Source organism: Balearica regulorum, chromosome 3 (genome assembly GCF_011004875.1).
Source record: "Balearica regulorum gibbericeps isolate bBalReg1 chromosome 3, bBalReg1.pri, whole genome shotgun sequence".
Classification (NCBI taxonomy): Eukaryota; Metazoa; Chordata; class Aves; order Gruiformes; family Gruidae; genus Balearica; species Balearica regulorum.
This window is the reverse complement of record NC_046186.1, coordinates 124,397,982-124,422,463: the sequence shown is the minus strand read 5'-3', so window position 1 is coordinate 124,422,463 and position 24,482 is coordinate 124,397,982. Positions and strand designations below refer to the sequence as shown.

At 38.9% G+C, this 24,482-nt stretch overlaps 1 protein-coding gene and 1 long non-coding RNA gene across 10 annotated transcripts in view; one reads left to right on the top strand and one right to left on the bottom strand.

Moving 5' to 3' along the window:
* Window positions 1-9,237, bottom strand: part of CCDC88A (coiled-coil domain containing 88A) — a 76,592-nt gene extending 67,355 nt beyond the window's left edge. For all 9 annotated transcript variants that reach the window (XM_075749881.1, XM_075749882.1, XM_075749884.1 and 6 more), the window contains exons 1-2: window positions 8,217-9,237; window positions 7,998-8,098 (exon numbers count right to left, since the gene is read on the bottom strand). In XM_075749881.1, the coding sequence (XP_075605996.1) occupies window positions 7,998-8,098; window positions 8,217-8,279 (164 nt within the window). In that variant the 5' untranslated portion in view covers window positions 8,280-9,237. The remainder of the gene's footprint in view (window positions 1-7,997; window positions 8,099-8,216) is intronic.
* A 261-nt stretch (window positions 9,238-9,498) lies between these two features.
* LOC142601348 (uncharacterized) lies at window positions 9,499-13,968 on the top strand. Its single transcript, XR_012834950.1, has 3 exons — window positions 9,499-9,612; window positions 12,158-12,244; window positions 13,828-13,968. It is a non-coding gene; the product is annotated as an uncharacterized LOC142601348 (long non-coding RNA).
* The last annotated feature ends 10,514 nt before the right edge of the window (window positions 13,969-24,482 follow it).

Here is a 24,482-nt window from a genome sequence, read left to right as displayed (position 1 = left end):
ACTCTCTCTCATGAAGTACAATAAACCTTCTATAAGTAAATTAATAACAATAACATATACATCTTCATCTTTTTCTGTATCAATTTTTAGACTACCAAGTGACAGATCAGAGCCATCATGTACAGATTATTCCATAGAACGACACAAATTCAAAAGCAAGGCTCCTGGATATACGGGGATTACCAAAGAAAGTTACGTTTCCTGTAAAAACTTTATCCACCTGAGCAATTTCATTGCTTTGCACACTAACTGAAACAAGTTGCAAATTTTGTATGCACATCAATACCTGTACAATCCCCTGCTGATTTAGATACAGAGCAGTACGTGAAGGACCTTACCCCTGTTAACTACCCAAAGCTACAAGATAAGCATACATAAAGGCCTGTAAAAGAAGTGTGTTCTTTTCATCTTAAAATATTAATATTAATATCCTTGCCAAGATGAAAATCAGCACTTTGTAAGTATGACATCTGTCTAGGTTCTATCATACATCAACTAGTATCTGTATTTTATTTTTGTCTGGCATACGCAATACTCTAAATATACAGCAAGTGCATTGCCAAGCTACCAGGAAATTACACCAGACATCTTTGCTCAAGGGCTTATTTAAGAAAAACAAAGATACCACACAAACAAAAACTAGAGCAACTATTTCCCTGCAGCTTAAAAGATAAATTCTGTAACAAACCTAAGTGGACGCTCTTTCTTATCACTACAGAAAAGGAAGCAAATTTTTGAGTAGATCTAAATGTGCAACACACATCAAAGATTCACTCAACAGCCAGGAATACAAGACAAGCCGCTTACGAGTTCATCCCTTACTATTTCCTAATCCAAAAATACGACATAATTTTTGCTTTTTCCTCAGTTAGCCAATGGGAAAGCACACTAAGTCTGGGTCAAGCAGTAAGCCTTGCTTCGATTCAATGCCTTAACATCAATTAGTCCAATGAAACAAAGCGGGGGCATTTTATAAATACTGCCTAATAACAACTGCCTAAGAGGCCATGCCTCTTTGGAGCATCTTGAGGCACAAATACAGGACACTTTAAAACAAAACAAACAGAGACTCCCACATAGTTATTACCAAATAATCTCTGACCACTGAGGTCATGTGCTCTAACAAAGCAGCATTTCGAAAAAATGTCTTGATCGCTAAATAATTACTACATAGGGAAAAGTCGTACAGTATGAAAGACAAGGAAGACAACAAACTGGTATTTAGTTTAGAGAAAAAGGATGAGGAACCAAAAATAAGTGGAACATATGAAAGAACACAAAGCTAAAAAGCCTCTTCTTAACAGAAGAAACAAACGAGGAAAATCTAGAAGTAAGCTTCTCAAATTCAGCATAGGATTAAGATGCGCTTGATTTAGCAACCAATTTGTCAGTTAACTAGATTAGTTGTTAAAAGAAATCAATCAGAGCACAGCAATACTTTGCAAAGGTTTGTGGTGTAGAGATCCTCAAACTAGTCACGGAACCTGAAGAAACAGAGCCTTGTCAGGGAAAGATACAAGCTCATCAGCCCAGGTAACATATTTGTAGCTAAGCTCAAACTCTGACATTTACTGCTGCTATACTACCAAGAAACTAGAGCTCAAGGCGACCCAGCCACCTCGGCAAACTGACCTTTCTGGTACAAAAATCAGAGCAAAACAAGTTGTGTATTGCCTTTCTTTACAACACAGGGAGCCAGGACAGCAGCAGCACAGAAGAAGAGGCAGGTGAAGAGCAAAGTCCGTCCCGCAAACAGAAATATTATAGCCAGCTAGAACCAGAAAGCTCACCCAGTCCCAAGGTTGGGTGCTGCAAAGGGCAAAGGATACTTAGATGAGCCACGCAGCCATCACCCCTGAACCACTAAAGCACACAAGCACGGCCACTAGCACAAAACCAGGAGATGCCTCCCTCTGGCTCACAGTCACACTCGTGTTGTTCCCCACGTGGTCCTGTGACTTCGGCAAACACCAACTGCCTTGTGTAAGGGCAGCTCTATTCACTGTGCTCTGTGGCTGCATCTCCTCTGTTATCTCACTCAGGCATCTCTGCTCTGTAGTCTTCAATGTAGTATACTTGTCTATATATAAACAGCCTTAACTGAGCTATGTCATAGAAGGAGACAGTTCATCAGTATACTCTTACTGACCCTTCCTGAAACTGAAACACATAAAATAGATGCCTTGAAAGTGACTACTAAGTTTATTTAATTATTTTCATAGAGTGCTTTGAAACAGCACGTAGAATTTGAGTGAAATACAAAACACCCTGAAAATAAAACTGTAAAGCCATAGCGAACATACATTGTTTCCTTGCCAGAACATTTTCAATGCCTAAATAAGTTATTTTTATTTTCGATCTTTGAACTAAGATTCTTATTTATGGAACAGGTAGTTAGACTCAATAGAGCACCTCTGTGTGCATTAAAAAATGCTTTTTACCTAATCTTTTATTCTCTGGCCCCAGCTACTAGCCTAGAATAAGGATGGGATAAGTAGTACACTACCAAAAGAAATGAGGAGCCAGAGTCAAAGACAGTGAAGATAGCACATGAAGAAGAGAGCAAATAAATGGATGTATATGTGCAGAGGAAGATCAGATTTACTTCCTGATCTTCAAAATACAGCAAGAAACAAGATGGAACCACAGAATAATTTACTGCACAGAAATAAAACAGAGTAGATAGGATGAAGGGAAGTGGACATCAACTGTGGAAAAGAGTACAAAAGCATTAAACACTAGTAAAACAGAAACATAACCAAAGATCAAACACTTAAAGTACTCCATGTTCAAGCCACACTTTTCTTCCCTTTAGCTATCAAAACCCCAAGCACCTCAGCAGTACAGGTATCAGCCTATGTCCACGTCATTTGCCCAATTCAAAACTCACTGCAGGCAGATGTGCACATCTAAAATTAATCATCACTACACTAGAAGAACTATCTTTTCCTTTTCTGTAATCAAAAGTGTTAAATTCCAACAATCTAGACCACAGTGCACATTCTGCTGGACCATTTATTAAAAAATTTGCTTCTTTACAAAAAATCTGAGTGTTATAAATTCAGCTTTTTTTAAGAAAAATCTAGGCCCCACTGCTGCTGAACCACTGTTAAGAACAACTCTCACAAACTAGAGTGCCATCTACCTTGCACCTTTGGGAGCCTGACAAAGCACGTCTCAAAAGCGTGAATCGAATCCATTTGCTTCAAGAAAGTGAGAAAGGCGCAGACTTCATAATATTTTACTCCCCCCCCCCCCCCAAAAAAAAAAATACACGCTCCTATTTTTACTGCTAAACTCACTGATTTAATTTTCCCCAAAACTTTTTTCCATTTCCCTGCCCAGCCAGAACCTGGCTGAAGCTGCCTCTTGCTATTTGGTCTTCTTCACAAGAAAGAGTTAATTGGATTGGAGTCCATGCTCCTGCACTCTTTCACAGAGCCAGGCAGCTGGCTCAAGCACTAGAGATGGAGTCCAGTTTTCAGGGAAAGATATAGGCAAGCCAGAAGTATGGGCTGGCAAGCTCAAGTGTTTGGAAAAAAAGCGTACAAGTAAAAACTGAGAGCTCAGAAAAGGAGTCAATGAAGCAGTCTACACATTCTAGGCACACACTACCAGAGCCGTGGAAGGAAACAGTCAGCCAGTCCACCTGGAAAATTCTATGGGCATAAAAGGCCTGCATGTGGATTCAGTCAGCAGGAGAACAGCAAAAGGGAGAAAAACAGGAGAAAAATAAAATACTTCATCCTCTCAAGTAGTTTTCAGCATGTCTAGATGCAACAACTGATATGGATGGTAGTGATTAATATATTCAATTAAGACAAAAGTTATGAATGGAACACCGTGATGAAAGCAGACAGGTTCTCCAGACAGTGGATTAAATAAACTCAGTTTGTACAGTACCAATTCTGTATACGGTATTTTCCCAACAGTTCCTTTGAAACATATCCCCTTCCACAAATACAAAGCATAGTAAAATAAAACCATTAAAACTAAAATACAATTTAAAGTCTTTGTTACTTGACCAAGTATTAATTGTGGTGCTAAATGTAATGAAAGTCCAAATCTTGTAATTACTTGCAGCTGTCTATTTTTATGCAAAGGAACTATTAAGACTTGCCAGTCTGGGAACCACAGTTCATACTACAAGACTTTCAGCATTTCTTATACAACCCTATTGGAATTCAATTAACAAATATCAGAGAACAAGACATATCAGAAATGAAAATAAAAAAAAACACACTCAGAAAATGAGTGTTTCTCCAAGAATACCTTGATCTTCTTTTATCAGAAGAGTATATAAATAGTACGGTACTAAGACAAAAAAAATGAGGTGGTGGTAGTCAGGTTCTGGAAAAGTATCTCCAGGACAACTAAGTATTATTTTATTGTAATTGCACCTAAATGCACAACAGGTGACTAATCCATTGAATTATATAATTTTGTTTATTTTAGTAGTATAATCAACATATTTTACTCAAGTGTATGAGCACACTACAATATCAGAACTATTATGATATAGAGGTATAGTAAAGGTATGAAGTATTCTTGGTATGTTCCTCCACCTCCCTGCCATGGCAGAAAACCACTGCAGTGATCTCTTGCATTCTGATTTACTTCCAAGAAGCATGACCCCTTTTTGTATCAAAGAACACGAAGATAAAGGCTCAGAGAAAGACAGACAGATGGGTTTCTACCCAGAGGTATCAGATACTGACTGATCCCAGCAGAAGGTAGGTAACTGAATACTTTTGAAGAACTGGACCTAAATTTAAACAGGAAATAAGAGACATTCTCTCAAGTTAGGAGCTAATATTGTAACACTGGAATGCTCCTTAATTAAAAATAAAATAAAAATTAAAAAAAAAAAAAAAAAAAAAAAAAGGCCTGTAGCATCTCCAGCAAAGCAAGAGCTCTTCAGATGTAGTTGGACATTGAATGAAATCTGTGTAATTTTCACATGTACCAAAACGACCAAAAAGTCAGAAGCAAAAGACATACAAGGAATGTAATGAATTATTTTCTCACATACACGGTACTAATAAACTCAATGCTGATAAAATCCAACCAACCCAGTACTACTATCCTGCAACTATTCCAATGCTGACATCTATTTCCTCTGTCTGAATCATTACAATTGTTGAAAATAAATTTGGTCTAGACAAGCACAAGGAGAAACAAATGCCATACTAACAAACTCTCACTTGTAGCTGACAGAGGACAGGATTAACTCTTTTTTAACTGAACAAAAAACCTTCTCTAAGTAACAAAGCCACTTTTTTTTGTTTGTGTAACTGTTTACAAACCATGCCTAATCCAATATTAACACTTTTATGGTCACAGAATTTGCTTTTTCAACATTTGGCAAAAATAATGTAAGTATTAAAGTACATATAAAGCAGGACCACAGCACCTCTAACAGCCTCCACTTGTTCATGCTTTTAACGCCTCTAATGCTGCAATGTCCTACCAACCTACATCACCACGACATCACAAAGTCCTTAGCTGACAGGTACGCACTAGCTGTATTCTCACACCAAAACATTAACAGCCTTAAATATTTCAAAACTAAATAGTAAGCACCATATAACACAACTCATGTAAAAAAACCCAAACAAACAAACCAACAAAAACCCCCAACTTCTAGTGCTGCTTTCCACTTATTTCTACAAATAGCACTCCCGGTGACTTCTGCAAGAACAACATTTCTCTGTAGCTTCTAAGAGTGCCATAGCTCCTAACCACGGATCTCTAGTTCTCATGTGAAATAAGTCTTTGATTGTTTTAAAAAAACATTCTGGAGAAAAATATTTTGCTTTTGAAGTCATGTGATACAAATTTTTCTGCTACATTTCCTCAACGTATGCTAGTTAAGACTGAAAGAAGAGAAACACTAATAAAATGGAAAATATTGAAGGTAAGTAATGTTGATGATTAGAGCTGCATCTCTTAAATATTTTTGAAAATAAAGATACATGTTTAATAGGTGGATATTCAAAGTGAACAGGACTAGAAGTTAACACAGGTTTCCCCAGTGGCTTCACCAGAGATGGAATCTGCCTGCAAAACATGAAACATTTTTTCCTCTTTCAATCCTGGCAAAAAAACCCCAACCAACCAACCAAACCCCTCCAAAATAAGAATACAGTTCTGGAAACTTCAATTCTAAGCAGTAATCAATTATAACACATTTCAGTCCTCCAAAAACGTTTTTAAAATAAAATACACCTTCCAGTGCTATTACACATTTGTAAAATTAATTTTATTTGTACACCAGTCCTTTTATATGCATCTCTAGTTTAAGGTAGTTTTTAATTGTTCTGACTACCAAATGATTTTATTTTAAATTTACATCTCCCATGTGTATTTTTTATAGGTACACACACAACTCCTCCTATGTAAACTACAGTAACCATGCTATGGGGTCAAAGACGCACATACGAAGTCAAAGCCAAATTCAATTCACAGTGCCTTAAGCATGAGAATGTCTCCTCTCTGCAGCTTTCCATTTCACATACATGTATCCCACATAATCTATCAGGTATCAATCTATACTGTTAATATTCCAAAAACTTGTGAGAAAGTTTAATTTCAAGATTATATTCTTCAAAATCACCTCGTTCCAGTACTAAATTTGTCTTCTAGATGCCAAACATTTTTACCAAATAGATGCTCCAAATGTTAAATGCATGGTTATAATTGACAAGCTACTTAATTTATATGTAGTCCAATAAAAAAAAAAAAATAAACAAAAATAGGATGCTTCAGTGAAAGGATCACTTCAAATTATTAAAAAAATGCCAGAAATACACTGAAGATTTTTTCAGAAAGTTCAATTCCAGTAAGTTTTCAACGTTTCTTGATATTACAGAAGTAAATACTTGGAATTCACAGAAGTAGGCGACAAAGAAAATACTGATTTCAAAAGGATGTGAATTCAAACTTAAATGTGGTAACGTGTAGATCTTTTTACATAGATTAGTTATACAAGCTGAATACCAAGAGCAAAAAACTTTTAAAGTACTAAGTATGAGCAAAAACTACAAACAGAGTAAAAAAGATGCCCATCACTGAGCAGTGTTCCTGAGGAACAGCTGTCAACACAAGCTGCTCACACACTGATGTATCTATTCATCCATCCATCCTACATTTTTTCATACCTTTACAAACAAAAGATGTATTTCTCTGTAAAGACATAAAATATCGAGGGGGAAAAAAAAAAAGGGTATGGGGACGTTTTTTTCCACGAGTAACATTTTTATGATTCTATCACTAGACACTTGACAAAAGTGTTACTCTCTAGCATTACAGTAGTGGGCAACATTCCAGTCCAAACTATGATTAACAAAAGTCACTATAAAGTAATTTTTCTAAAAATCACAGTTTTCAATCAACAATTTATAAAACCATGTAAAAATGTTTCTTCTGTGGTTCATAACTAGAAAACATTCTATACTGTCAATGAAACTATCAGCTTCACTGCACAACTGCCATCTACTTTAATTTGGAACCAGGGGAGGAAAAAAAAAAAGGACAGTCCATGGCTCAGTAAACAACATTATGTGATTCACATATGATCCTTAAGTTGTATGTCACGTAAACTAAGATATGTATTAGAATCTTATTAGCCAAGCAAATTTACTCAAAATTTTGTTTATGAGCGGGACTTACAGTAAAATGAACCTTTATGCTTCTCAGTGGAAATCTAGGAAGCTATTTACAGTCATCCAATTTTCCAGTAAGTTCTATACATGATTCAGCCTGTATTACACTACACATCCTGCAAATATATCACTTGGACATTAAACCGTAAGGAGTATCTGCTACACTCCAAAGTCTCCTCTTAACTGACCGCATGACTACTTCAAGAATAAAACAAAGAAATTTACCAAGGTCAATATGGAGCAAAAAAAGAGCTTTCTTATGAAAGCAAAGCATACAAGAGAACCAAGACCACAGCATAAAATAAAACCAAGGCACAACTTGCACACACTTACATTTGCAGCATGACTTCGTTCAGAAACACGCCATCCACTAGCGCCACATATTCTTCCAGGTTGGTCCCATTTCCTCCAGCTAACGGTCCAAATGTCTTAACCTAAAACATAATCATCACCACCGTGACACTAACTCCACCTTATTCTCTGCCGCAAGGCATTTACCTTCAAACAATGAGCAAATAAATGAATAATGTGTGAGGAAAAATGAATGCTTACCCAGGTGACAAGAGGGCTAGACATGAACTGCTCCAAAAGGGGTGTGAATATTTCGCTCTCCATTTTACAAAAAAACGGTTAACATCAATGTAGCTCCTCTGATGCAAAAATTATGGTAAGTCCTTCTCTGTAGCAACTCTGAAATGCTCTGAGGATTTAGCTGGAGTAAGCGAACCCCATTTTTACCAAGCAGTGCAACAGCAACAAAAAAGTCAGTGCACTGGCAACTGGGATTTACCTTCCTCTTTCAAGAAAAAATGCATTTGAAAGTCCATCTACGCGTATTTCAGCCTTGCCATTGATGTCTCTCCCTTCCTACATACCGAAGGGGTAGAAGGAAGGAAGGAAGGAAAGAAAAGAGGGAGGCTGCCTAGCTACTGGGATTCTGCATCAGACAAAAAAAAAAAAGGAAGGAAAAAATCTGCTTCAGCAGGAGCAGCTCCTCAGAAAGGAAGGAGAAATACCAGTAAAACTCTGCAGGCTCATCCTGCCCCTTCTCCACAAAAAAAAAAAAAAAAAAAAATCCAGACAAGGGGAGTCAAAGAGGGGCAGAGACCCCCACCCCCACTCACAGCTAAGCCACCCAAGCTGCTTCTGCACACAAGAGAATCCCCCCTCTGCCCCCTCCGCAATGGCACAGGCAGCCCACAGAGAGGGAACCAGCCCCCCAACTGGGATGAGAAGCTATTTTAAATCAGTTCCCTTTTCTAACCCCTTCCCTTTTCCACTAAACTAAGACGCAACAGCAACATAGGGACAGGACCGGCACACGCCGCCTCGCCCCACAACCTCGCCCTTCCCCCGCGCTGGCCGCTCCCCTCAGCCCTCTCCTCAGCCCCCCACCCCCCCGCCGCCTTGCCGCCCCCCACTCCCGGAGCCCCTCGCTCCCCTGCCCAGCCCTAACGCCCGGCTCCAGCTGTTGGCCTGCCGCTCTGCCACCACCCCACGCCGCAGGCTCCCGCGGCACCAGCTCTGCTTCTCCCACCCCCTTCTTCCAAATAACGGCCACCTCGCCTCAGCCAGCCCCGCCGCGCCGCATCACTCTCCCCCTCCCTCCCTCCCTGACGGGCGGTTCCAGCGTATGGATCCCTCCGCTCCCCTCTGTGTGCGGAAGCCGGTAGTTATCCCTCCGCCAGCTCGGGTCCCTTCCTCCCCCCCCCCCCCCGGGGATGGCGGCGCAATTAGAAAGGGGCGGGGCCGAGGGGGGAAAAGAACCGCTGCAGGACTCGTGCCCGGCGCGCGCACGGCCACGGCGCGCTTACGGGTGCTGCGGCGGGGTGCGCGCGCCCAACGGCCGCGCCGCGTGAGGGGGGCGACTGAGGCGATTTGAGGCGGGAGGGCGAGCGGCCGCTGCCCCGCAGGAGGAGGAGAAGCGGCGGGGGCCTGGCACACGCAGGTCTGCCCTCCCAGTCCAGGGGTGCGGGAGGGAGATGCTCTTCGATTGCCCTTTGGGGAAAAAGGTGCCCGTGAGGAAAAAGTCGTCGTGGGGGAAGAAAGGGGGGGGTGGGGGAAGGGGAGTCGCTAACGCCCTTGAAGAGAATAATGGGGGATTAATCGCACGATCCGCACCCCAAGCACACGCTTCTGCCTTTGAGGGGAGAGGGAAGGAGGAGAGGTTGTCTCCTAAGGAGGTGAAATCCAGACACACCCACGTTAACACAAAATCCAGCTTTCTAGAGAGATTTACCGGGAAAAGAGGAGCGCAGGGAGGGGGGCGACCTGGTTACAGAAAAGCAAGTGATGACAAGCAATTTGCTTGCCTAAGCTATTGTCCTTAAGCTATCTAGCCACTTGTGTTTCAAATCTCAAATACTGTATTAACGTACGGGACCGTATCTGCTTAATAGATTATGTAGTTTATTGACAAAGCATTTTACAAAATCTCAAACTAAATCCAGCTTCTCTTCCATGTAGTATAAATTAAATTGCAGCAGCGTTTTTCCAAATACCTTTAGTTTTTACGCACAGACTAAAAAAAACCCACCACAAAACAGCACAGTAAAAGTGACTAAAAATAAGTCCTTTTGAAAAACATCACAGTAACAGCTAAACAGATTAGGTTTTTTTAACCCAAATATTGAACATAGTATTTGTCCTAATAGTCCAAGATTAGAAAAAATATTACAATCATGACCTTTCCCCATATGTGACAGTGAAGAGAATGTCTACGTAAAAAAATTAGAAAAATAAATTATGGACCTTGGAATATTAATATGTAATTTGTTTAAAAAAGAATAATCCCTGGAATACAAAGTTGCATAGTTAAATGACTTTTGTTTTGATTCTCACAATTACACATCTTCAGCAAAAATCAGGTCTTTCCTTCCCAAACCAGATATTTAGAGTGAACTCAGTTCTGTGAAACAAAAGAAATGACGAAGAGCAAGAGAAAAATCTGCAGTCTTGGATCTGAATAAGAATCTGGTGATCCATGGGTGAAATAACTGCCAATAAACTACTAGCCCTTAAAGACAACTACAAAAGCATTTTTGTAAAAGCCTGACTAACCAACTGCTAAGCTCCCTGTATCTGGCAACAGTATATAATATGCAATTGTGCATGCAATACTATGGAACTTCCCTGGCTCATCAGTTTGTTTCTTGTGGGCTCTAATTAGGCAGTAATGACTTTGGCATAAAGCAATTTCTAGAAATTAGAGATGGGCTAGTAGAAGTTGATAGCCCATGTAGTAGTCACATGTTACTAACACCAGCTGGCTCATGAGGTCCTGAAAAATATTTTACACTGAGATTTCATAACATTAAGATAAAGATTTCATTAAACAGTTTTAGATGTTTTTACTTTTCATCCACACCAACCAGTTTGCATGTATTCTCAGCATTGCTGTTGGTCACTGTTCCTGCAGAAGGACTATTATTTTTTTAGAGAAATGCTATATCATATCTTTATGAAATACAGTGTAAGATGTTTTATCTCAGATGATTTACAGTTCCTTATTAGAACTGGAGATTAGTATAAGAGAAAATTTCAGCAAAGATATCCAGAAACAGTTATATGAGTTTTGTTTTTGTTTTGGTGGGGAGTTTTGGTTGGTTGGGTTTTTTAGACTAAGAGCCCTCAAAACACGTGAGGAAGCTCAGTAGTTTCTGTAGCTTACACCTTGTCAAACCAAGCGTAAGAACATTTACCTCATTTTCAGGTATACACAGACATCAATCAGAACAAATTGCTGAAGGGGTAGCTATTTACAATGGAGTAATAGCTAGAAATTGGACAAGCTAGAGATTGTTCAGTTGCCTTTAGCACTCATCGTGGGTACTGGCAGGATACCCATACATGGTAGGGACATTGTTGGGACCTCCTGGTGTAGCCAGGCTTGACCAGTTGTGGCTCTCCTGGACCAGCTCACTTGCTTGTTCTCAGCTGCAGAGCTATGTAAACTATTAATTTAAAAGGCAGCCATCTAAAAGAGGTGAGATGACTTGCCATAGGACAGGAAGCTGTCTACCTTTAGTTGCTGAGCCCTTGTTTGACAGACATCCCTCAAAATGAATTAAAAATAAAGAAATTTTTGTCTTTTGAGTAGTTTTTCTGATCCCAAACTTAATATGGAAGGCTTCCATTTTTAGTATAGCTGTCAGGAGTAGTGATCTAAGAAACAGAGCTTTACTGAAGTAAAGCTCTAAGAAACACAGCTCTACTTCAAGCGGCAAGGCAACACCACTATAACCTGTAGCTTGTGATATATTTGGCTGCGTTGTTTTAGCACTTTTTACCTGGAAAAACTCCTAAAAACAAGTTGATGACTACACTTACAGTGGTAAATCCAGGAACTTTGTTACTACAGTTCAGTACCAGCTGAGGAAGTTGGCAACCTGAGTGAACTGACCCAGAAACAGAGAAGGCTGCTAGCAGGTGATTGCTCATGTCTCAGTGTGAGCTGACTGAAATCCTCCTCCCTCTACTCCTTTGCCCCCAAGGTGGAACATCTGGATTCAGGTGTCTAGTGACGTGTATGCTTAGACCAGTACCACCTCAATTACCAAACTAGTGCGCCATCCTAGATGGTAAGAACCCATCTTTGCTCCTCCTCTCATAATCCCAGCACTGTACACCTAAAGATCACTCCTAGTTTTCAGATTTCCTTAGTGTATATGCAGCTCTCCTAAATGGTGTGATTCAATTTGAAATTACATCTCTATCTTGTCCTTGGGAAGTAAAATACTCTATTTTGCCTATAACAGAACTGAAAAGATAGTTTGAATTATTTTTTTTTTTTTACTTTGAAACAATAAAATGCAGAAACATTGTTATTAAACTTAAGTTTTACTAGTTTTAACTATACTAGGAATATGTGTATTCAGGAATATTTTGGAACTAAAAAAAATATCCTTTTTATAATTTGGAAAAAAAATAAATACATTGGCCTGGGTGGGAAGGGACCTTAAAGCCCATATAGTTCCAGCCCCCTGCCATGGGCAGGGACACTCTCCACTAGCCCAGGTTGCCCAAAGCCCCATCCAACCTGGCCTTGAACACTTCCAGGGATGGGGCATCCACAGCTTCTCTGGGCAACCTGTGCCAGTGCCTCACCACTCTCACATGGAAGAATTTCTTCCTAGTATCTAATTTAAATCTCCCTTCCTCCAGCTTAAGGCTGAATGTGCAGAGAACAGTCTTGTTCTTTCACATCTCTATTGTCTAGAACAGACCTGTCAGTATTTAATACAGTGTGTGGCCTACTACTTCTGAAAGAACAGATTTAGAGATTAACCTTGTTATTTGAAGTGTAATATTTGTTCTTCTATGTGCAAAGCATCCTCATCTCATTTCTGTTGCGTCTCTTTTGGTACCACAAAGATTCTACATAGAAGACACAGAAATTATGAACAATATGTGCCTAGACCCCAGATCTGCAAATTAAAGAATTCCTTCCTGATCTCACTTTAACTTGTTTTTCCTCATAATATACTTTCCTAAGCCTGTTGCAAACTAAAAATTGAAAAAGAATGACTAGAACACAAAGTGATGCCTTAAGTCTGCAGACAGCAGGAAAGCGTAACTGTGTACGGCCCCACTTACCTCAGAGTTTGTCGAAGATTTCTGGTCAGCCCTGCTCACAGTGAGACAAGGGAGGGACTGTTTTGGGAGGAAAGTATAAACAATCTACCCATCTTTAGCTGATGTAAGAGACAGTGGTTTTCTCTTCCTCTGCAACATAAGCAAAGGAAAGAGGTAGCAGAGAAAGCTCTTGGTGCTGTTTTTGCCTGCTGATCTGCACTGCCAGGTTGCTAGGCCTTTGCCTGGCCTGATGACACTTCAGAAGAGGGCAAAAGAGGAACTAAGTGTGGATGCTTGGGATCCACAGCAGGGTTACGACAATGCAATCAAACGTAGAATTTTCTGAATATGGGCTGACTTGACAGGACGGTGGCTAGTGAAAACTGCAAGCTAATGACAAGGACAGTCATCTTCCTTGTCCCAAGTTTGCTCCCAGAGAAACCTGTTTCCCTATCAAACCAAAGCTATAGGAATAGATGGGGCAATAAAGGGAAGAGTAAGGGCACTTAGAGTTTGAGTCTTTTTAAGTATGCCTAGGATTTCCCAAAGGTCCCACAAATACAGCAGACTAAGTTTTTTTGTTCCACAGGAGTGGAAAGAAGGGGAAGTCCCTCTGTAACATGAATAATGAAGTGGAAATTCCACAAAAATTCTTGGTTTCTTCCCTGCTACTGCGCCTGCTCTGATGTGACCAAAATTCCCCATCAACTTGACGGGAACTTTCCGAGCAAGAACTGTAAGTAACCTCAGTTAGAGAATATTTTGAGTGAAAAATTGTGAACAAAACAGTAGGGGCTTGGGGAAAGTGGCTGTTGTCCATTTAAGGTTTTTTTAATAGACCCCAGACATTTTACAGTTTATGTCTAATTATACCAAGTAGCAAGAAATAAGTATAGAGATGCAGACAAGAAATATCTTGTATGGATATCTGTGATCCAGAGCAGTTCTCTGCATCAGCATCGATGCAAACACATCAGCATTTCCTGTCAGGCAGAACACTAGTTGCAAGAACAGGTATTTACCATTTGCAGCCATGCCTAGCTAACATATCCACATCAATCTGATTCCTTTTTAGCCATGTGGATATCAAATCCATATTTTTCAACTGAATTACAATTAAAAGTACAATCTAGCAGGTTCACACAAATCTAGCTGTGACTTCCAATAATAATTTTTGTTATTAAAAATAAGCAATGGCTTGATTATAAGTTCTAACTTTAAGTACTTAACTATGTTTTTTTAAAATACATCTTAAACTCAAGAGGAGTCAATGCAGTATATTGACAGGAGCAGAACTACAACAGTGAGCCAGATTTTAACTCCTACTATATCACTGAATTGCACATCAGACAACATATTTTATCCCATTGAGTCTTAATTTACTTGAACTGCATTGGTACTTAAACTGTGAAACAGTTGGTGAGAGTATTATATTTAATACTGCTATTCATCTGAAGAGGGAGGTGCTTTCAGTTTTTTTGTTCCTTTTCAATCAGTTGGACTGGCAGGAAGGATGTTACTGTGGTAAGTCAGCTGATGCGATCAAAAATAAATGGCAACGTATCTATCTTGATTTTTAAATTTAATAGCCATTCCTAAACATTTCCATAGGCGTAGACTCCTAAGAGAATGTCAGACAAATACTGCCTTACAAAAAATTCATTTGAACTTAGTATTAAATTAATTCAGATCTTTTCCTGCTTAGCCAATAAAACATTTATCTGTTTCCCGCTTTCATCTGCTAAATACCTGACTGTCTACTAATGTAGTCTGTGAACTTCCCTTTGTTATTTGCTGCATACAAGGAAAATAGATTGGGTTTTTTTCTAAAAAGCAAGCCTTAAACTTTACAGCAAGAACAGCAGTTATTTAGGACAATAGCTTTGGTACTAACTTCTGTTGTGGCCAGTGGAGTGAGACTGAGCAAAACCTCTTGCTGACATGCCGTCTGTCAAACAAGTTCCTGCCAGTTAAGTAGCATTTCTTATGAACTGGGTTAGAAAGATGAATTATAGGGCATGCTATGCATTTCCTCTGACACAAAGTGCAACCCCATCTGCTAATTGTTAGCAATTACAGCTAGACCTGTATATGCAGACAGGTGGCTAGAAAAGCAAGACACTAATTGTATTAACAGCGCTATGCCATCTTGGATCCCTAATGTACAGAAATGTTGAGTCTATTTTCTTCTCTAGCATTTTCCTTTAGTAAAAGCACTCTCATCATTCAGCTTAACAAAACAGAAGAGGTTTTGTATCCCCTGTGAAAGACTTGCTTACCTCTTCAAACTCCAGTTGCCTCAGTTTCGCTTTACTATGAAATTAAGTTTGCTTTGCTTCACACCATACCACGTTACTGGTAATTGCCTCCCTATCCTTTGCCACAGACTCTTGCTGGTACCTCCCTACTTGCATCTGCATTTTTGCAATCTTGATGTCACTTGACCCCAGTAGCTTGGGCAATGCTGGCATGAAACCCATATTTATCAGCTCAGCAGAGGTTAGTAGCTTCCATTTCACATAGAGCCCTGGATCACCTTTGATGTTAGCATGTCTCATTAGAGAGGCATTCCTTACCAGCTGGAGATGGTGTTTAGGATCTTCCCAAGGGCAGTAAATAATGAACTGAATGGAGTACATTTCTGTGTTTGAGATTTCAGTTTGTGTACATGAACTTAGTTATGCCCACAAGAAGAATGAAAAATACACAGCACTAAGAATATAATGGTAGTAGAATCATTTCTGTTCAAATCTCTGTTCTTCTGAGCTCCCTCAGGATTATCTATTCATTTTCTTGTCTGATTTTCCCCCTGGTTATTTGTCAAATTATTTATGTCTAAAACCAGCTTTTCTCTCTATGAAATACTAGTGAAACAATTAAAAGCTTCTACAAAATCCCTGTTTTGCCTTTGGGAAAATCCTTCAACAAGCTTGTAGAGCAAGAAAATGCAACTTATTCTTTTACATCATTGCATTAAAAAGACTGATATTAAAACATTTGAACTAATTAATAGAAAAACTAAAGGTCAAGGAAAAAAATAACCAATGCTGAATAAAAAATGGTAATCACACTTACTAGATAGCATTCCTGATTAAGCTTCTTGAAAGACCGTGGATCATGAGCCACCTAAAACTGGAAACAGCCTATTCATTCACACCTCTTTCAGAGGCCACTGTTAATTGTAAGATCCCTTTGTTTGCTTGTGTCCAGATGGTTCAATTCACTGTGATACCAGTTTAATTGTGAATTCAATTTAACTGGAGATGACCACAAAATTGGAATTCTTACCTACTCCCGTTCATCTCTGGAAAATATGCCATAAAGGTTTGTAAAGGCACCTCAAAATTCCAAAGCATCGATTCAGAGCAGGTTTAGTGAATCACAGTAAACGCTAGGGCCGTTTTCAGTAGTACACAATTACTGGCACATTCACATCATCTTCACTTCTATCACATCTACTGAATGAGCTAATGGTGTGTAATAACAATACCTAGGTTATTTTCTATAGTCTATTAGAAGTAATCTTGAGAAGGAACTCCAAGGTTCCTATTATGTATACAATCAGTGTGATAGCTACCATTATACTAAATGGAAAAATGATGTTAAGTAAAAGCAATTAAAATAGTGACCACTATCACATGTTAACAAATCTGAATTTCTTAGCTATTTCCCTTTCTCTTATTTTCTGATATTTTTATGTTGCCATGGGGTAAATCTACCCCATTTTTAAAATTTTTACTCAAGGATTTTTCTATGACAGCTAATTTTTCTTCTGCTAAAACCTACGGTGATACATTTGGTGATTTTGTTTAGGCTTTTCTGAACCACTGTTGTATCAACAGCTGTTTCCTGTGTATTCCCTTCCAGTCTCTAAATATCTTCCTTGGGATTCTTCTAGCCAGCTTTATATACCTGTAAATGCTATCTTGTTTCCTAAGGTGGTCTTACAATACTGAAGTTCTTTATGATTTTTACATACTGCTCTGTAACTTAGATGATCTCAAAAATTTTGTTAAGGGTATAGCATAGTGTGCTGGTGGCTTAAAGGGCAAAGGATGGTTTGGCAAAAGTGTAATTTTTTCCTGCAATTTCAGGCTTAAACTGAGATGTCAGGGTTTTTTTTTTCCTTCTTTAATCTATTATGAAGCAATTTCATACACTACTTATTTTTTAATGCTTATATTAATAAGCAATCTGCCAAAAGTATTTGATTTGCTTAATAACCTGGGTAAGATTAGAATTCTGATATCTGTGTATATTGGTATTGATTCCAGCTTGATAATTCTTGTGTGGGCCAGAAAGCGTTTATTTTTTGTTTAAGATTATGACTTTTAAAAATTAGTAACAGGTCAAAAAATGCATAAAATATTAACTGTAAGTAGGAGAATATTATAGCCCTTTTCACAGTTGGGGTTTTTTTTTTTTTTTTCAGAAAATGCTATACTAAAATAATGAATAGCTCAAAATTTATTCCTTTCTGCTACTATGACCTACAGGATATTTTTGATCATAAAAGTGGTCCACCTTAACAGTCTACCTTAAAAAGATGAGATTATTCAGCTTGTTAAGTCTGTATCTCTGTAAAAGGAAAACACCTTAACAAAGAATGGTTTGTTGCTGACCTGCAGCTGGTTATGGTATTTCATCTGAAAGCCTATTTAAGTCCTTAATGGTAACATTTATTCCCTCTCCCTCAGAGGAGTACTTTACAAACAACATTAATTAACAAATGAGGATAGCCAATTTTGTGCTATAGTTTAGGCTGACAGTCACCCAAAAGGGGTGTTGGCACTAATAATAATCATTATCTCAAAGTATCAAGAGGTCTTCTGGCTCCAATGAGATCTCTGCTGGAGCTGATGCTTTCATCCTAGGGTGATACACATAGAGCACAGCAGAACAGATAGCAGCTGGCAGAAAAGCAGAAGCTGTTGCAGAGAGCACAGGTACCAATAGTAGAAATAGCCAACAAGTAACCTCTGACTCAAATTATCAGCATCTGAACCCTTAATACTTTATGCAATTCATCCATAGTTCCATTAAAAAGATGATTGACACACCTCCTGCTTGTGAGGCTTTTTTTAACATTTCAGAGCTGATCCTTCTACACTGAGTGGATATACATCTTACAAATGATTCAGATTGACTTGACTTCATAGTGGTTCTGCTCTGAGCTCAGATCTTTTGCTCCATCTAGTTCTTCCTTTTAACTGCATCAAGACAAGACAGAAGCGGTAAGTGGAAACATGTAACAGTGAAGTATTAGAAGTACTTTAGTTTCCTTTACAGCAACATGGACTGTGTTTAAGAAATTAGTCAGGCATTTAGGAACTGCTAATCCTTCTTGTGAAGAATACAAGGCTTGTTTCTTCGAAGGAATTTCTCACTCAAGGGCCCAAGGCGCAGTTTGGTTTTACCTGCTAAATGCTCTTGCAGCAAGACAAGGATAAAAAAGTAAAAGCGATGTTTAAATGCAGTTTTCTTTCCTTACTGCCAATTTCTCTTGGGCTGATTTGTGATGGCATTGTTATGATAGATAATATCATATTTATATGTCTGCTCTTTGAAGACCTAATACTTATCCCAGTGCTTAACAACAATGATAACAAAGAGAAATCCAGCTGTTTAAGAGGTAGTAAAAGAAGCTTAATAGCATAGCAATTTAGAAATAAATTGCAGTTCAATTATCATGGGAAACGGACAACAAACAGGAAGCTTCCTCTAAATTACCAAATAAATTCTTCCCATAAATATCACATTTTTCACTGTTGCTATGGGTCTGCTCAATTTCTGTATCCTAGTCTGTAACAGCAGAAAATCCAGTGTCATGTATAGTGACAGTTGATTTCCCCCTCCTTTTACACCAAGAAATAGTAGCTGCAGAAGGAATAAGAAAAACAATGAAACAGATAAGTAAATACCAAATTTCTAAATAATAAACCTCCATTCCTAATGTGATCCTATTTTAAGTGAAAGTCAAAATAGTGGCCGTAGACATTATATAACTTGATTCACTTTATACAAGAATTGTAGACTTGAAGATCTTGTACCTTACGTAACACATTTTAACTGTGACTTGAAAGTGGTTCTAGGAGCTCCTTAAGCTTACAAAGGAAAATCCAGCTGGAACTGCACCTACTCTATATTGTGCATAAATCAATAGTGCCCCCTTGAGGGGATTTTTTTTTTATATGCATAGGGGTAGACAGCTTGAGGATGACTTCAACTACAAGGTAAACTAAACATAGTACTTTTATCTACAAATAAGGCCCCAGAAAGTTGCACACATTTATGATATTTCTGCAGATTTTTCTGTTAGGCTAACGTGGAGGCAAACAAGCCTTGTTGCTTCCAAACCTGTCTGTAATTTTGGCTCTACCTAAAAATGCATAAATTGTTGTATCCATCTATTAGACAAATTCTGCAATTTTGTATTAAGGATGATACCTGCAGGACCATTAAAGTAGATAAAGTTTTCAGACTCAACCCTCTGTGATCCCAACATTGTGAGAAAATGACATCACAGATACCATGCGCCTTCTACTTTGGCCTGCTAATGCTGATGAGGTGCTCATTTGACTCAGGATACATCTGTCTGCAGCCCGCAAGTGTGCCTGCAGCTCAAACTTCTGTCCAAACTGGAAACCAATAAACCAGTTAAAATATTAGCAGCATAGCTATAGTAACTCTGGATTCATTGCTGCATGTTTACTGAGAGCCACTAGTGGGTTTCCACAGCCTCTACTATTACAGCTAAATTTCTACTGGTGTCTGAGCAGGACTCATTTAAACCTATCTTGGCACACCTACACAAGCTATTATCACATTGCCAAGTAACTATCTACAGATACTGTTAGAGGAATACAGGAAAAGATCATTGAGAACAATCATTTTTCCCCACTTTCAACATTTGCTATGTTATGAAATAGACTTAAAGACGATAGAAAATACTTTAAAAACATTTTTCAAAACTAAAAAAGCACCCTAAAATGCCAGCTTTCCAAAGCAATGTTCTCTCTAAAACAGGAAGAAAAAAAAATCTGACAAATCTTGAACAAATATAATGATGCTGGTTTGCAGTAAAGACCAATGTAAAAATGCTTTGTTTCCAAAGATGATAATGGGAAGAAAATTCAGAAATTTGGGCAGGTAAGGATTTCAAAAATAAACAGGCAAGATATATTATAATACACCAGATTATTAGAAGGAGGAAGCATGCTAAAACAAAAGTTCTGTGACATTGAAAAAAATACAAGAGGAATAGCTTTTTGTAAAAGCATGTGAGAAATTCTGAAAGCACCATGTGTATAGAATTTAGTAAGAGAACTGCTGATTTTACAATCAAGAGTTGCTGCTGTTGCAGGGTGTGCCCACATAGGGGAATGGAACAAATTAATTGTACTGAGCTCAGTTACTACTTATTGAAATGATCTGCATCCATACGATGCAAATAGTGGTTTGCAGCCACTGCCAAAATACTACACATATGCTTCTTTCGAATGTAGTTAGTTCATGGCATTGGAAGTTGGTATAACTTCCATATTCATGCCTTAGAGCTATACATTATTTTGCAGTCCTCCAGGTGCTTTACCACACAACTCGCGTTCTCACGAAACCATGCAGTCACGATTAGAGCTCCACAATCCCTTGTACTTACAGGACTCATGTTAGATTCATTCAGATATCAGTCTTATGTAAGAGACTGGCTGAGCCCTGAAGGAGAAGCAACATGCAGAAGTAGACCCTGATCAAAAAAAAATAAAAAAATCTTTGAGCCCTTTTATCTGCCAGCTGTCAATTCCTATGCACACCCAAAGATCCAGTCCTGCATTTGAGACCTTGGCTTGTTGGCGTTTATCTTGTGACTCATTACACCTGCCATTTTTGTATGCCATTAGCATTACACTTCATGAAGCAGACTCAAGATGCACCTAAAAAAACCCCAATCATATCAAATACTAGTATATTGGGTAGATGCGAGTTTTTCCTCCTCTAATCAGGCACACAGACGTGGTGACTACAAAGGATTGTTTAGAATCAGTCTTGCCCTGTATATCTCAAGTCAACCTCCTAATCAACCAAAACATCAACCTGTCACAAACTATCACCTTAGCTTTTTGAGCTCCCTATCCTGACTTCTTAGCGTCAAACCTACTTGTATTCAGTGGTGAAAGCACTGAAGGACTAGCACAAAAAAACATCACTACAGTCTTCAGGATTAAATGGTACCTTTTCCTCACTGACTTCCTCAGCCATGCCATCCTTTCATGTTGGTTCAGCTTCAGTCTGCCACTCTGGAAGTACTTCTCTTTCCCATGCATTATCTCCTTCGGCATCCTGGCTTTACAAATGAAAATGCTACCACAGAAAGTACTCTCTGGTTATATAGCAAGGAGCTAAACCTTTTGTGAGGGTCAGTTTGAATCACTCCATTACATTACAGATTTGTATACAGTACACCACATGAGGCCTTTTGGAGGAGTTTTCCAAGTAAAAAGTATTGTATTTCATCTGTACAAAAGCTTTCAAGACACATTTTTCTTATATAAAATTATTCTGGCACAAAAATGCATACAAACAGCAAGGAGCCAACAATATTAATACCAAACATGCTAAACTGTATTTATTTCACTGAAAACCATGTGTATTTCTGCGGGGAATGTAAAATTGAGTTTTAAGTACAGGAAGTGCTCTATTACAGCTCTGGCACTACAATGCTTTGTTGTTTGCTCTGAAATAGTAAGCTAAGCCTGTCCAGCCAAGTGATGTATCAGAAAGGAATCTTCTGATCTCTAACACCAAAATGTATCTTGCTGGTCTCCGGTCAGCTTTCCCAAACAATCAGTTTTTCTATTTTATCACACTGAACACATTACCAGTATTAAGACTCCCAGCAGAGTCTCAAATGCAATTTCTAACCTCCCCCAAACCCTTGTCCTCCGTCCAGCTCTCCTCATGGCCTAAAGTCCTGCCAGGATTTCTGCAAGAAGTGCAAAAGCATGGATTAGCTTCACCCCATGAGCCTCAAAGCCCTGCTTGCCAGCACACTATGGTAATATGCAAAACAGCAGAACACCATTAAGCCTTGCTGAGAGCCATCTACTACAGCCAATCATGTCAAACATCTTAAACAGAGACTGAGCTCTAAGGAACCTTGGGTGCAGCAGTATCTCAGTATTAGGAACTGACTACGAAAGCATCATAAGCATGCACCCCCTCCCCCAAAAAAACCCAAACCCCAAAACAATAAAACCCCCCAAAACCAACAACAAAGAGGGAAGGAATTACAAGCCTGGTCTTACAAGGTCCTCGAAGGCTCTTCACATTGGGGATAGCAGTTTATCTTAAAGACTGTCTGATCAGCATTTCTACCTACAGGCTATTGAAAACAAAAGCTAGTTGCTAACCTCTGATCCCTCCAGCTGAAAAGCAGGATGGCTTTCAGTCTTCTACCCTTTGAGAAAGTAGAACTAGGACTAGAAAGAAAAGGCCGCAGCAAAAAGCTTTATGCACAAAGAACTTCACAGTCTGCCTTCCATTGTTAACACTAGTTTGAAATCACTAATGTTTGTACCACTCATTTCACTTCATTTCCTGTCTTTGTTTTCTACAAAATCTAAATAGCCTGCTTGTTCACACCTTTGTAAAGAGCGTTTAGAAGTTTTATATGCTTGCCATACTTAGGGAGCTTTATAAGGTTAAAAAAGCATGAGTAAAACACACAGTGGGTGTGCAATGACAGCATAGTTCCCAGCCTTGAGTTCTACTGTGAGGTAATCCATGATGCAATCACAAAATAACCCACAAAGTTACACATAGCATCACTTGATAATGAACATTCTGTAAAAGCATAGTTTCCAAAGTGGTTTTTTTTTTTTTAAATCATAACATTAATGCAGAAGTAAAAATCCCATATCCTGAATACGTAGTCCAGAAATTTAAACTACTTAATAAATAACTCATGGCGCTTTCATAAAAATCAACTATGAAGAGTTACACAAAGCTTAATGAAAACCATGCATGCACTGGAATTCCACGCTCAGTCTGCCCTCCAAGTAGGAACACAAGCAGCATTGCTTACGCTACTATCATTTAGTCTGTTTATAAATTGTGAAAGGCTCCACTCTTCATCTCCCAACTCTGCTTTATTGCGCCTTCCTGTTCTCACACCTACTGGTATGGCAGTTGCACTCAGATATTAAGGGAAATACTTCCCAGCAGCTCCTAGGCACATACAACACAGCCTCATCTGTCCCACTATTCCAGAATGGAGCCTCTGGCATAGCCTGATTAGGTGGCACCTTGGCAGACAGTAAAAAGGAAATATCAGCGTGAAGTAGCAACACCTTCATAATGCTGTCTGTGGTGGCAAATCTTTCCCAGTGATGCTAGAATCAAATAGTTCCCCTCACCTGCCTTTGTTTGTAGTGGGTAATGTTGGCTCACAAGTAAACCTTGCCAAAACAGAATAACAGCATAGCTTTTTCCTACTTACAAATTGAGAGGCCTAACATTAAAAGTGGGAAGAAAAGTAGAAATAGGAACACTGGTTCCATCTACTGTCTTAAGCAACTGGAGAGCCCCTAAAAACCTTATTGACCAGCGCCCATCAAACCTGCAAACTTCTGGGAGGCCAGCTGCAACAGTGATGAGAACTAATGTGGTGGTGTGATGAGTATGTAATTTATGAGCTTTGCTCAGATCCCTGGAAAAGTCACCCTGACACTGTTGTGTCACCCGGAGCACATGGCTTAATCACAATTGTGAACTGCCACAGCTATAGCATTAATTGGTAGCATGGAATCTTTTCTGTGCCTGGAAGATAGATAACACACATTGGCAAATGGGACAAAGTTATGCTCTCTAGCATATGTGATTTGCATAATTCTTCCAGTATTTGAGTTGCTACAAGTTCTATACATCTGAAAACTATGAAACAAGACAGACTAGGTTCTGCACAAAACACTTCCATCTGTATCTCCACTGAAATATTTCCTGTATATCCAGTTGATTTTTCTGTTTCAGAAGTATAAAGCACAGTTTCTGTGAAGCACTCTAATGCATTGTCTTTCTTGTTTTTCCTGGCTTTTATAATCAACAATACAATGCAATTAGCTGAAGTTCTTGGGGGCAACTGAAACATGTGGATAATAAAAATCAGAAATGCAAACTCTACTTAGGTTCCTACAAACCACCCCCAGAACCAGCACTTTTGTCTGTGCAGTAATAAATGCCTTCTTGAAG